We start from the raw sequence: 15,527 nt of genomic DNA, 5'->3' as shown, positions 1-15,527 counted from the left end.
GTGTGGAAATCATAGTAGATTTATTTCCCAAGTAAGCAGGTCAGAAATGTCTCACCGTCACTCGGAGGTTTGGCCAAAATAGTTATTCTACTCTTGTTAAGATGTCAGAGACCAATGTAGGCGTGCAGTTTTTGAATGGTCTTTTATTTGCAGTTTTGACTTTTTCACTTTTTTTTGTGGCCTGTACTGCCATGCTTCAAGACACACATACTTTGAATTTGTGTCTTCAGTTTACGTACACCAACATGCTTAAGCTAGGAAAGAATAGAAAACTCAAAATGTCTCTTACTCTCATGATCTGGTCTACTCTTTTCCGTCTTCTACACCACTTGGACTGAATACACATGTATACACTATTTGTTTTCATTAAAAAAACATTGCATTAAGGTGCTGCTGCTCAGCTCCATTTTGAGGTTAGGTGCAATCTTTATAATTTTCTGCTTTTCCACAATCCATGTAAAAGGTTTACAGTGCTTTTCCTTATTTCTCCCTATGTGATCTTATAGATCAACCGTGTCTCCTAAAAAGGACTTTCCCATACAACTAAGCTGCATTCTCAGTTACATTTCGTAAGAATCGTATTTTCTCCCAAAATCACAGTTCTAACACACAGATCTGAAAAAATAAAATGCAACAAACATCTTATTTGGGAGTTGCAAAAGATCATTGTTTGTTATGGAACTTGAGTTTGGTAAGCATTGTGACATACAAATATGTCGACGCAGACTTTTGGTTTTACAAGGGACCCCAACAGCGGTCTTCTGGGTGAAAGTCCTGTGTTTGTCTGACCCATCCATCTGCCCCGACGTGGACTTTGATTAGAAACGTACTTCTGATGCGTCAAAAAGAAGTGTAATTAGGGAGAAAATACATTTGTCTGGAAATATGATTTTTAGGAGACCAGGCTGCATGGATTAACTTTTAAATATATATAGTAATACATGGATTCCCATCAAAATCCTCTTATGAAGTAATTGAATATAAAGCTACAGCTTGGAGAGTATGGGGAAGTAGTCCTTTTACTGCTCGAGGCAACTTGCCGAAGTGGCTAAACAGTTGGAGGGGCTTACTCAGAGGTCTTAATGCACAACACTGAAGCGTATCATCACTGAGAAAGAGTGAGTGTGTTCAGTCCATTAGGAACAATTAGTGTGCTTATTATTCCTCTCAGTGCGCCTGAAAAAAAACTTCAATCCGAGAGTACAGATGTGCATTTGTCCAAGTTGCTACCATGGGGTGTAAGTTGGTGATTCATTTGATTGGTTGACAGGATACATACATCTTCAGTGATTGGCAGATCAGGGAACTGTGAAGGTGTAATGTGATTAGTTTGCGGGCCGAGCGGTGTAGGGGGGCGGGGAGCATGCGGTGACAGAGCAAAACAGAGCAACAAATGAGATTTGAGACATGTGACCGTGCTTCACATGACCACATTAAGATATGAAAATGAGAAGATGCAACACAAAAAAAGAGAAGCAACTCACATTTTATTTTGAAAGGGAAGAATCGAGATCTGATTTAGATTTGAAGTAACTTTCTTAAACCGGCATTACTGAAAAATATGAGCTTCATATTATCTTAAAAGGTTAAGTCTGGTTGTATTGGTCCTCTTCATGGTGTTGTTGACAAAAACAATAAGGACAATATAGAATAACACCATATAACCCATATATAAGCCAGTTATTGTTATATATGAATAAAAAAGAAATGGCTTCTTTAAACTGACTTGATTTCCGTGTAGCCAGTAGTTAGACGAGGAGATCTTATGTCTGCATTCTAACGATGGCGCCATCGAGCGTCAGCTAATGTTTTCAAGTCAACCTACCAGGCTCCAGTTATGTGTCTAAAAGGAACCATCGTCAGCTAACGATGTTGCTAGAAGGAGGCTCTGGAGTCAGGAGCCTCCTTCTAGCGACACCGTTAGCTAACGGCTCTGGAGTCAGGAGCCTCGTTCTAGCAACACCGGTAGCTAACGACTCTGGAGTTAGGAGCCTACTTCTAGCAACACTGTTAGTTAAAAACTCTGGAGTTAGGAGACTCCTTCTAGCAACACCGGTAGCTAACGACTCTGAAGTCAGGAGCCTCCCTCTAGCAACACCGGTAGCTAACAGTGTTGCTCGAAGGAGGCTCTGGAGTCAGGAGTCAGGAGCCTGGACTAACCTTTGGAACTGAGTCATGTTAGCGGTGTTCCCATGCTTCCAGTCTTTATGCTAAGCTAACTGGCTGTAGCTTCATATTTAACTGGACATACGGAAAGCTGTATCAGTCTTCCCATCTAACTGTTGGAAAGAAAGCAAATAGGTGTTTTTCCCAAAATGGGTTGACAGGTGTTGGTATTATCATTAGTACTCAGCTCAGATATGAAATTGTGTAATAAATTAAAATACAACTAGTTGGTTGATGAAACCATATCGACCGTATTCTGAAAAACAATCTTGACTTGTGGATTGATCAAATAAACAAGAAGAAAAAATGCGTTAAGTGTAAAGGCTCTAACATGATTTAGTAAAACACCAAACTAATTGTGGCAGCTGTGTCTGATTTGGCCTCGGCTGCTGGTGATTGGCAATCAGTCAGCAGCCGAGGCCACCCTTATAAAAGCTCCCACTTGAGAGTGGAGAGGAAGAGGTGAGCAGAGGCACGTGTTTTGCGGTCTGCTCGGTGTCGTGTGTGCGGAATAAAACATGTCTTTGAACAAAACCTCTTGCTGTCTGGCGGATCCTTGGTGCTGGTGGGGGAAACCCACGGGTGGCGGCCTCAGGCCTGCTACACTAATGTTATTTTATAACTAATTATAAACTGTGATGTCAATATTAAGCTTGCTTAACACATTTTAATTTCAGATAGTTGTTATTTGAAGCTCGTCATGCTAATGTCATGCTAATAGTTAATGAAATCAACTGGAGAGACTCTTACACTGTCTTGTATATGTTTAGAGCTTAGATAGTAGTATTAGTATAATAGCCGGGTTTGTATATTAGTATAGTATATTTTCTGTTAGTACTGTAGGAATATAGAAATCGTGCCTACTGGAACTCACACATTGTTTCTTGAAGGGTACGAACTTGCCCTCCACCTCAACCCAGCGCGCGTTGAGCTGGAGTTGGCGGGGCTCCACTAGATTGGCGGCTCCAGCTTCTGACAGCTGATTGGCTAAGCCCTGCACCTCGTTTAGCTCCTCCTTCTTCTTGTTGAACTCTGTGCCAATTTCCTATTGGACAAAATCAACCAGGGGTGTCACTTGCTATCGGCTGAGCCGGTGGGGGTGGGTGGGTGGGTAAAATAAAACACATTTACAGACACGCACACACACTCATACAGATACACACACACACAGACACACACTGGGATCATACATAATACAAATAATAAAATATGTACATTATTCACTCACTGGCACACATTCCAACATACCCAGCATACATTGAGATATTAGGTTTGTCAGTGTCAAACATTAACAAGGGATTAATATTGTATGTTAATATTATACTGTGTGTATCGGCGTTTCAACAATCCATATAAAATAAGAAAGTGGTGCTATAATTGGGAGGCGCACACTGCCTTCAGACTTTATTTACATTGAGGAGGAGTACAATAACTGTACAGAAGAGCATGTGCAGGGGACTGGGGAGCGAGAGGGTGAAAAGAAGCATGGAGAAACAGAGAGACAGGTAGATGAGCAGACAGACAGTCAGACAGACAGACGTCACGGTGGTGACAGGGGAGTCTGAGTCAGATGTCCGCTTAGCGAAATGTCATAGTGATCATCTGAAAGGACAAGACACACAGTTAAAGGTTTCTCCGTCAGACCTTCTCACATCTAAAAGGCAAATTCCCATCCATGTATCATCAATAATCAATAATACGGGTTGGCTTAGGGACATGGGATCTTTTTCACACCCGTTTTTCAAAAATAACGTCGCTGAAATTGTTTAGAAAAGTTCAAATTTACTTTGGGCAAGTACATTTCAAATATATATATATCTATAAAATAAAAAAATGGACTTGCATAATACAGAACTATTAAGTATTATTCATACTACTCTAATATAGGAAAACATATGTGGATGCTATCACAACTGTTATTTTCTATATTGTTATATTGCTATGGAGAGCAACAGGTTTGACATATTCTATGATGATATTATGATTATCAACGCAAATGCCACTTTGCTTTTGTCTTCACCAATTATAATAATATGTGTGTGTACTCACTCCGTGGTACAGAGTACGCAGGTCAGTAGGCATTCGCTGTTATGAGCTATAATAAATAGTAATAACTGTAAATAACTGCAAATAACTTACTCATGATTTATTGATGTTAAAATGCTACATACAGAGTTTAATGAGCCTTTCTTCAACTCGGGGTCCAAAACAATCCCAGATCAAAGAATCGATCTGCAATTATGTCTTTAAATAGATACGAGGAAGAGGTCCAGGAACAATAATTTGAATAGTCCTCCACCAAACCCGGAGAGGTGAGAAAAATAAAAGGATTATGTCACTGTTATCGTGTCCCGGGAAGATGTGGGATGAGAAAAGATTAAAGACAGACAGCGTGAGACAGACGGTGTGAGATGAAGAGCTGGATGATGATGATGATGATGAGGAAGACAGCAATAAACAGTTGGTTGGAAATCAATTCTCATCGCAGAAAAGCAGAGGTATTGTTGTCTATATGCATGAATGTGTGCATTTATGCATGTGTGTGTGTGTGTTATCACCTTGACCCTCTCTCCTTCGGGGGGGTCAGGCAGTTGGTCCACGCTGCGTTGGATGTCGTCCAGCCAGGCCAGTAGGTCATGTGACTTCCTTCTGTACTGGTACCACTGGGGAGCGATGGCCAACGCCTTCCTGTTCCTCAGCACGCGCAGGTCCTGCACACACACACACACATACAGACACACGCACACACACACACACGTCTATAAAACCTTCTGGGGTACCGCTGCCTCGATCGGTTACTTTGCCGATGATGACATATATATATATATATAATAATATATATATAAGTTATGTACACTACCGTTCAAAAGTTTGGGATCACCCAGACAATTTCGTGTCTTCCATGAAAAATCACACTTTTATTTCTCAAATGAATAGAAAATATAGTCAAGACATTGACAAGGTTAGAAATAATGATTAATATTTGAAATATTAATTTTGTTCTACAAACTTCAAGCTCAAAGGAAGGCCAGTTGTATAGTTTATATCACCAGCATAACTGTTTTCAGCTGTGCTAACATCATTGCACAGGTTTTCTAATCAGACATTAGTCTTCTAAGGCGATTAGCAAACACAATGTACCATTAGAACACTGGAGTGATAGTTGATGGAAATGGGCCTCTATACACCTCTGGAGATATTTCATTAGAAACCAGACATTTCCACCTAGAATAGTCATTTACCACATTAACAATGTAGAGAGTGTATTTCTGATTAATTTAATGTTATCTTTATTGAAAAAAAGTGATTTTCTTTGAAAAATAGTCATTTCTAAGTGATCCCAAACTTTTGAATGGTAGTGTATATAATATATATATATATGTTATATAAAGGCTTCGCTGTAGATATAGCGAACTGGTATCGATTGTTTTCGGTGTCAATAGCAGAGCATTGATTGGCTCCTGTCCGTCTCTCTAAACTCATTCACTTAGTGATGATAAGTGCCTCCTGCTACCCAACCCATCCCTTCAGTGCACAACATGAGCGTGTTATTGATGGAGGGAATGAGGTGTGTGTGTTGTTACCTTGACGGTGGTGTACTTGCTGTGCAGCTGCTTGTGCTTCAGCCTGATCTGCTCCCTCTGGTCCTGATCTGGGACTCGCTTCTGTAGGTTCTCACCCCTCAACAGTAACTCCTTCACTGCACTTTCCTCACAGTCCTACACACACACACACACAGGTGGTCACTAACGGTGCACACGCACACAATGAGAGAAAGTCCTTATCCTTTTAGTGTGTGTGTGTGAGAGACCTTGTCCTCCTGGAAGTCCTCCTCCTTGAGGTTCTCCCCCTGCTTCACCTCCTCCTCCAGGAGCTCCAGCCACAGCTGAGCTTCACTGAGGTATTGCTCCAGCTCCTTGGGGGATGCTGCCGTCTGCCACACACACACACACACACACACACACACACACACACACACACAGACATAGACAAACGCACATAAACAGACACACGCGCACACACACATTGGATTCTATTTAGTGAGAGCTGAAGTCAATGCAATGTGTTCTTAGTCCCATTGGAGAGAGTTAGAAAGTAAATATATGGAAACATTTTGATTAGAATAATTGGCGAGAACAATGAAAGAGTCAATTTAGTGTTTACAACTCAAACGAATGAGTTGGTATCAGACTGTGAGTGTGTGTGTTATTGCCCCCCCCCCCCCCCCCCCACCTGTCCGGAGGCGATGCGCTGAGCGACCATGTCGAATCTCTGGTTGAGCCGCTTCACTCTGGGGCCCACCTGGGCCTGGCAGTTCTCCCCCCTGGTGGACATGAGGTCCTGCGCCAGAGCCCCCACCTCCTCCATCTGACCCCGGGTCAGCTCCAGCTCGGCACGCAACTCCTGCAGGACACCAAGACACAATCAGCCGGAGGATCGCTCTGCCAATTACATATCACACACCTAATTGCAAAATATATCGATTTTAATTGGCTTTTTTTATATATACATCGGGCAATTTTGAAGTCATATTTTCATCTTTTCCACTTGAACAAAAACGGTATAAACCAAATATTTCATAATACTGAGTGAACACTTTGCTGCCTCCAATAAGAGTATCACTCTCTCACAGCTAAAAATATCCTGATTATTATAAGTATTTTTCGGGAATGACACATTTCCTCTCAAACATGCCCCCTCACATGTAATCTACAGACTTTGTATGAGAACCATGGTGGCTGAACATTTTGTTTCATTACAGAGGGATAACATTGGCAGAAAAGATTTTTTCCGAAAATGAAAGTGATACATTTTGGAGAAGAAACTAAAAAGACTTTAAATTCACAAATAAACGAGAGTTACGAGTTCCTCAGGGATTTCATCTTCTAACTTTGCTTTGTGCGCATCAACCTGCAATAACATGAGCAACCGATATATATATATATATGAATTCATTCATTTTGAGTATTTATTCATGTTCACAAAATGAATGAAAATGGATGCCAGCATCTTGCAGGACCTTTCAGCATCTGAACCGACGACCTTGAGAAGGTATCAACATCAACATGTGTAAACATAAACAACCTTCAGCACAGCGTTGTTGGGCCCCTGGCTCTCCATCTCCTCCATCTTCTTCTCTGCTCCGTCAATCCATTCGCTCACTTCCTTTATCTCTCCATCCAACTTCTGCATCTGCTGCTGGTAGTCCTAAAAGACACAGAAAGCATTTATTTCAATCTGCGACACGTCTGCTGGGTTATTTTTATCTCCGATAAGTTAGACAAATCGAGTGTTTTCTTTAAACTCTATTTTGTTGTTGTCTCCGCCTCTCACCAGCAGCAGGTTGAGCCATTCTTCTGCTCTGGATGTGACCGCGATCCAGTTGCAGCGCAGCAGGCTGACCTTGTCGTCCACCAGGCCGCCGTGGCCCCGCAGCACCGCCTTCAGGGCCTCCGCCAGCTCCACCACGGCCTGCAGCTGAGGCTGCCGCTTCTTCGTCTCCCCGTGGACGGACTGACGGAGGACGAGAGTTCAGAGAGACGTGACGACAGGAAGGACCGTTACTCTTTTTTGCATATTCAGTTATTTTTGAAATTTTGTTTAATTATTTTTATTGTTTATAATTTTTTTATTTAAATTTTTTTTGGTAGACTTTAAAACATTTTTTTAAAGTAGGCATCAATTAGACATTTTCAAATCTATTTCAGACAATTGACATTACATTTGCAGATTTTCAGATGATGCTCATTTTGGTTCTACATACTGTATTTAGTGTAAAATGTAAAATATAGGATAAACAACAACAAAGACGGAATGAAACAAAAAAACAAAAAGAAAACAATGTATAGCTAGATCTATTCTCTATTGTACATTCATTAATTTATGAAAATACAATCAGGTCGATGAGGTTTTGTTTATTTTTGCTTACCCATTTCCCCCAATATTTCAAAAACGGTTCTGTTTCTATATTAAGAGAAGACTGAAGACTTTCCTCTTTAAAAGAGTTTATAGTTAGGGCTGAATCAGGTTCACCTGGTCCAGACCTAGAGATGCTGCTATAGGCTGATAGGCTGCTGGGGGACGTTGAGGATACACTGAGCACCTCTCTCCTCTTCTCTCTCGACTATATCAATATAAAAGAAACTGAATTGAATTGAACCCAGAACAAGATTCAACAACCGGGACTATATAATAACAATACGTGTGTATGGTCATACCTGCGCCCATGCCACCTCCGCCTCCAGGTCGCTGGGCATGCCGTCCACAGCGGAGCGCCTGGTCAGCTCGGCGTCAGTGGCGGCGAGCCACTCCGTCAGCCCGTTCAGCTCCTTGCGCAGCTTCCTGGACAACTTCAGACTTTTCTCCAGCTCCAGTTTACTCTCAGTCACCTACACACACACACACACAAAGGACACATCCATATCTACATCTGACTCATGTGGTCTAATTGTGAGCACGCCAGAGTTCTAACCTGTGAGCCCAGCTGGTTGAAGAGCAGTTTGAGGGCGGTCACCCTGTCGTCCAGGTTTTTGGGCTGCTCCGTCTGCTGCCTCTGGACGATCTGTCTGCCTGTTTTTATCACCGTCTCCACCTCCCCTTTCACTTCACTCAGCACCTTGTACAACTTCTACAAAAACACGCAACAAAAGCTCAGCACAGGGTCGAACCATCCGCCTTCCCATCTATCTGCCACCATCGCCCACCATGCACTGGTCCAGCTGCGACTGCACCACGTCCTGCTCCACGCTGCGGATACCCAGCACCCCCGCCTGGCTTTTGACCCCAGCCAGCAGGCGCTCGCATTCGGACAGCCGGGCATCGTAGTTGGCCGGCTTCTGGAAGAGCCGGAACTTCGTCAACACGACCGTCAGCATTTTCTGTGAAAAGGGGGGAAGATGCTGACCGGACCCATGACGCATACAGGCTCTATAAAGGAAACGCTAGGGTGCTGCGGTCCTGAAGAGGGGCAAAACAGCTGGGAAATTAAGTAAATGACCAAAAACAGTGAGTCAGAGGCACAAAACATCCTCCATGTTTTAGGGAATTGTGCGTCCACTTGCTCAGGTAGGAACCCTTGATGTATTATTTAAGTCCCCTGACCGCTGATGTGGTGCCCTTTTCTGAAGCGCTATCGAGGTTTGATGAGCTCACTTCTTTCCAACACATCCAGATTGTTTTCATTCTCATACTTAAGTCTTTAGCACCCAACCGAGACCTCGGCCCATTGGTCAGATGATGCTGTGGTCCAGCTATCACTCGACCTGGATGCGACCCCCAATACTGCGGTCGCTCTTACATCATTTGTGGACAATGCTCCCAGTACCCTTCTCATCCTCTTCTCTCAAGGTCACATGTGTCCAAGGACGACAGGGAACCCCTGTGCTAAAAAGGATGCGAGTACGTGTGGGTGCTAAACGTGCTGGGCGTGCTCTGTTTTGACCTAGTCAGCCTCTTCCTCCCCTTCAGCTGCTCTGAAGTGCTGGCACTGCAGCTGATACTGAACAGGCTGTGTCTGGGGTGGGTGCGTTAAAAATATTTTAACGCAATTAACGCAACCTTGTTTACTTCCGGTGTTCGTTGAAGTTTTTACACTCAAACCGAGTGTCAAATCGCGGCAGTACGGTTTAACACTGTTTCCGTTTTTAAAACAATTATTTCTCCGCGAAAATAATGAGCAGAAATCAGTTTAAACTCGTGGATGAATCAGTCGGGTTTCCTCCTGCTCCTCCTTCCTCCCGTCTCCCCCTCTGATACACAGAGGAACGGAGGGCGACGTGTCGGGTGACGCGCGGAAAGAACTCGTCACACGAAACCTTCACCGTGATTGGTCAATCCGTTTGTCTGTCAACATTTTGGGAAAAAAACAACCAATGAACACTCAGTAAATCACAAAGGACCTCCCACCTCACAGGTGAGGCTCTATAGCAGCCTGTCAGTCAGAGAACCAGAGAACACGCGATTAATGAATTTCAAAATGTGCGATTAATTAGTTAATTTTTTTAAATCGATTGACAGCCCTAATATATATATATACATACATACATTTATTGGGTTGGGCTACGTCTTATTGGACATGGTTCATTTTGCAAGTTCTCCAAGATGGAAGTGATATTATGAGCACATCTAAAGATCATCTCATATCACTGTTACGCTGATGATATCCAGCTGTATGTCTCTTTGAGGTCCTTATCAAGGCTTAAGACAGCATAGCGCCCATGGTGGCAGAGCTGTAGGTGTTATCTTTGATAAATCTTTTAACTGTAATTACACATCGTACAGGTTTCCTCCGTCTAAGAAACATTGCTAAACGGAGGTCTGTTAAAGACGAAAACGTATTATAAGTGACATCACTTAAGGACTTTGATCTGATTTCCCTTCATACAACCTACCTTACAGCTTTTAACAAAGGCTGTAAACAACTTAACACGTACGTATTAATTCTCCACAAAACATCTGGAAAAACATCTGGATCAGTAGAGATCCCATTACATTCTTTTGTTTAGTAACATTTAAAAAATATATATGTTTGCCAATCGCTTTCTGTATGTGTGTGTGTTTGTGCAGGTGTGTGTAGGAGTGTGTGTTGTACCTGGGTGAGGTCGATCTGTCCCAGGACCCTCGGGGACGGCTTCTTGTCCTGGTTCTTCTTCACCATGTCCTCCAGTGTCGCTTCATGGCTGCTCAGCTCCGACTGGATTTTCTGTCAAACGCGCAAACACACATCATTAAAATAAAAGATCCTCTTTAATGAAAGACAGCTAGCCAAAGTCTTGAGCTGAATTATGGTTATAAATGTTGTCAATTTAATAAGAACTGTCTGAAACGTGACACTAAAGCCAATGTAGTTGGAACGGCTTCATCGTGTACCTCCTTCTGCTGACCACAAGGTGGCAGAAGGCATCAAGGAGATAGCAGAGCTCAAAAGCTTTAATAACCTGTGGCCCTCTCTCTTTCTTTCTCTCTCTCTCTCTCTCACACACACACACACATACACTTGGTCTCACTCACCCCTCTCTCTTTAAATATCAAGTGCTTTGTAATCACATATGCTCATCCACACCACTCTAATCCAATCATCTTATCCGGCTGCATGCGTGGGAGAGAGAGAGAGATCCTTTTCATACTTGTGGTCTTCAACGCACATGGTGGTACCCCTCTCTCTCTCTCTGAGAGAAAAAGTAAAGAGATAATTAAGTTTTAGGAAGAGGATAAAAAGACAGAGACATGATGTCTCTGTGTGTGAGTGTATGTGTGCGCCCATGCAAAGTAACCCAACTGCAATATTTTTCTTCCCCTGTGGTCCTAATTAACACACACACACACACACACACACACACACACACACACACACACACACACACACACACACACACACACACACACACACACACACACACACACACACACACACAATCTCTCTGCATGTCCACCCAGCCGTCTCTGTTAACAGTGAAATCTGTCAGAGAGTCAACTAAAACCTGCAATTACTGGTGAATTGGCATTTCTACTCTCAAATACCAAAATAAAAATAAAAACATGACGCAAATCCGACCAAAAACGACGCAGTGATGGTTGAATACATCCTGGCCCAGACTAATTGCCGGAGGCCTTGATGGGTCTTTTTCTGGGGATGTGGTTACGTCAAGGCATCCGTAGCCTCTGGTTGGATCCAGCAAAAGACCGATCAGCTCAGGTGTGGTAGCCGTTTGGTGGAGCAGAATTTAAGTTCCGATATCTTCTTGAAACATTAACGCACTTCACATCCTGCCGGTTGATTATGGCCTCAGACAGACGAGTTGCTAGAAAAGCGTAAACAGCAAAACTCTTGTCTTCCTTCCATTTACCACATTGGATTGACAGAATGTGCACACCGCCCCATCCCTGATCCCAGACTGGAGCATCTCCGTCTGATCGGAGTTTAGCCCCGATGGGGCCTGGCATGGATCTACAGACGGGCATGCGGCTACCTGAGCCTCCTGGGGTATCTGCTGGGCATCGATGTGGTCGTTCAGGTACGCGCTGAGGTGGCGGTCGGTGTTGGCCAGCGAGTCCTGGATCTGCCTCAGGTCTTATCGTTGTCCTGGGCCCACTGGACGCTCTTCTCCAGCTCCTTCTGCCTGAGCGCCGCCTGGGGGAAATGAAGACATCGCACATGAAACAGACTTCTATACAACTGGAGAAGTCACCCCCTGGTGGTCAGGAGAGAGAATGCAGCTTTAAAACATGAAGCATACATTTCTAGAGAGAATGCAGCTCTAACACATGAAGCATATACTTCTATACAACCAGAGGAATCGCCCCTTGGTGGTCAGGAGATAGAATGCAGCTTTAACGCATGAAGAATAGACCTCTATACAACCAGAGGAGTCGCCCTGGTGGTCAGAAGAGAGAATGCAGCTGGAACACATGAAATAGACTTGTATACAACCAGAGGAGTCGTCTCCTGCTAACCCATCTCTCAGACAAACCAGCATTTGAAAGAGTGTTGAAGCTTAAATCGTTTTTAAAAAAAAGAGCTGTGGAGGTTGCAACTTTAACACACACACACACACACACACCCCCCGCGTGTACCCTCTTGAAGGACGGAGGCCAGGGTTTCTCTCTCATGCCGCCTCTGTGCCACCGTCGCCGCTAACAACACAAATAACCAACGATCCTCCACGACTGTTGGTCCGGGAAAAGCAACGAGCGCCCGGCAACTACTGAAGTGTTTCCTTTCTGATGCCCCCCCCCCGGTGACGGCCTGCAAGATTAGCTAGTAAGCGGACCTATTACATCATGGGCGCGTAGTTACAGGTGAGCATGCTGAGCTCTTGCAGAAGGATAATGACTCTAAGTTTAGCCCTGAGCCGGTCTACCCCCCCACACACACACAGCTCTCATGTAACCAGCGGACGTGTCTCAGCTCATAATGTTTGAAATGAGAAGTCGAGGGAGATTAAATATTTAGACCAACATTGATAACAACCTTTCCCGTGGCGATCGACTCCGTTTCCCCGGCAATCGTCGGCTCATGAATATACCTTCTCATTAAACACTTCCTTATTACTTAATACTTGTGGTCATCAACGCACATGGATCTCTCTCTCTCTCTCTCCCTCTCCCAAATCTCTTACACACACACACACACACACACACAACCTCGGTTGTAAACAAGAGAGGGAAGATTGCTGTTTGTGTGTCGGGGACCGCGGCGAGCAAAGTGTAAAACACGCCTCTTTGATCTGAAGAAACGCAGACGGAGAAATGAGACAACCATGTGCGGGGGGGATTTATCTCCACATGAGTTCTGCAGCGGGCCGTTGATATAATGAGATTACGTTCTTATTTGACTGTCTCGGCATTTACTTGAACCCCCTTAGAAGTCATCTGGGAAAGAGGCGACATTCAGCTATTTGACCCTACAACTCCTCACACTTGTATCTGGTTAACAAGTAGGAACTAGATTAAAAAATAGACTTCTCTGATGTCTTACTTGGATTTGAATCGACTTGTTCTCGGTTGTTGTAAAGGCCATCCCAATCGTATAGATTGCAGCCACAGCAACTCAAAGGAAGCCGTTATGCCGTTATGCATTATATACATTGAAAATGAGATTTCTCCCCCGAGCAGTTAAGATGGGTCAAATGGATTAATAAAGGACTAATATGTTCCCCATTGGGATACATGCGATTAATAATCAATACTCTACGCGCAAAGACTCAGATTGCACAAAATGTCAAAGCAATGTTGGATGTTACCGGGACTTTGAGCGATGCTAATGGCGATCCCACTGGAAACTCATATTGTTTTGGAATTTTGCAACACCACATGTTCAAGGTGTTAGCTTCACAGCATGTATAGATTATGACTTTTTAATCTGAAGCCCCTGGGTAGATTTACACCAAAAAAAATAAACTAACCATCCCTAAAACAAGCCACAAAACCTTTAGAGAGATTTTGAGAGCGTTTTTCAAACAGCGCTGATTTAGTTAGAAAAAAAAAGAGATTAAAAAAAGGAAACAAATCCCCATGATGCCATCCCCTCAGGTCAGAAACAAAAGGCCATATTTCGGTGTGTGTGTGTGTGTGTCTCTGTGTGCTTTGGCGCCTCCATCTGTCTTTCCAGAGATACTCACAAATGTCTCTGAGCTCCCCTTCCCCTTTATAGATGACCAACACACACACCCCACCAGAGGACATACACACTCTACTAGAGGACACACACACACACACAAACAAACACATACACACCCCACCAGAGGATACACCCACACACACACACACACACACACAACCAGAGGAAACATACACTCACACACACACACACACACACACACACACCCCACCGGAGGACACACACAAACACACACATACAAGCCCCACCAGAGGACACACACACACACACACCACCAAAGGACACCAGCTCAGACGACAAACCTCCCAAAGAATACAAAAAGTCTGCAATAAAAGTGTGTTTCTCTCGCACACACACACGAACACACTAACACACACACACACACACACACACTGTCTCTGATGGGCAGACAAACAAAGAAAGGCTTATCAGGCTGCAAGGAGAAACATTAATCTGGTTCTATTGTGAGGGAGGATCAACCCAGCGGGCAATAAGTGTGTGTGTCTGTGTGTCTATGTGTGTGTGTATGTTTGTGTGTGTGTGTGTGTGTGGCGGCGGACCCTAATCTGTCACTGGGGATCACCACAGGAGGCTGAGAAGGTATTGCTGCCACTGATGACGGCTAGAAGGAAGACAGAGGATGACGTTGGGAGAGGAGGAGGAGGAGGAGGAGGAGGAGGAGGAAGCGGAAGAAATTGACGTGGTATGAAATAGGGTGAAGGTGAATTGTGTGATTGGGAAAAAGGGTGGAGAGGAAGATGACGAAGAAGTGCAACAAGAATGGCAAAGGTGTGATGAAGAGGAGGGAAAATAATGTGTATTTTCTTAATAAAATGTGTTAATTGTCGTGTCAATTAGATTAAATGTCTCTAATTTTGTCCACTATTAACACAAATATCCACAGACACTCAATAATAAAACCTGATAACACTTTTTTTTACGACATATTATTTAATATTAGTTAAGTATAATAAACACTTAATTCATCATTTACTAAGCATTGTTCCAACAATACCACTCATTAGTATGCAATTCATAAACATTATTCTTGATAAGCTTGGCTATTATGCGTTGAATGATTGGGTTTTCATACTTTAGACATTATGTATTCCCCATTTTTAAATTAAGTATTATATCTTACAAACCAATTATTAAGGACTTATAGATGATTAATGAGTAAATTATAAAAAAATTGTAATTTAAATTCCAATACTTAATGCATTTATTTATACATATAATTATT

At 43.2% G+C, this 15,527-nt stretch overlaps 1 protein-coding gene across 1 annotated transcript in view; it reads right to left on the bottom strand.

Annotated features, from left to right (window-relative positions):
• LOC130204709 (dystrophin-like) overlaps positions 1 to 15,527 on the bottom strand; it is a 320,570-nt gene that overhangs the window by 90,309 nt on the left and 214,734 nt on the right. Inside the window, 14 exon segments of the mRNA XM_056431663.1 lie at positions 1,280 to 1,306; positions 3,041 to 3,211; positions 4,725 to 4,877; positions 5,751 to 5,885; positions 5,978 to 6,100; positions 6,400 to 6,570; positions 7,252 to 7,374; positions 7,501 to 7,680; positions 8,385 to 8,555; positions 8,639 to 8,794; positions 8,871 to 9,044; positions 10,757 to 10,867; positions 12,135 to 12,232; positions 12,235 to 12,295. Of these exon segments, the coding sequence (XP_056287638.1) occupies positions 1,280 to 1,306; positions 3,041 to 3,211; positions 4,725 to 4,877; positions 5,751 to 5,885; positions 5,978 to 6,100; positions 6,400 to 6,570; positions 7,252 to 7,374; positions 7,501 to 7,680; positions 8,385 to 8,555; positions 8,639 to 8,794; positions 8,871 to 9,044; positions 10,757 to 10,867; positions 12,135 to 12,232; positions 12,235 to 12,295 (1,854 nt within the window).

This window comes from Pseudoliparis swirei, chromosome 14 (genome assembly GCF_029220125.1).
Source record: "Pseudoliparis swirei isolate HS2019 ecotype Mariana Trench chromosome 14, NWPU_hadal_v1, whole genome shotgun sequence".
NCBI classification, from domain to species: domain Eukaryota; kingdom Metazoa; phylum Chordata; class Actinopteri; order Perciformes; family Liparidae; genus Pseudoliparis; species Pseudoliparis swirei.
This window is presented reverse-complemented; position numbering and strand designations above follow the sequence as displayed.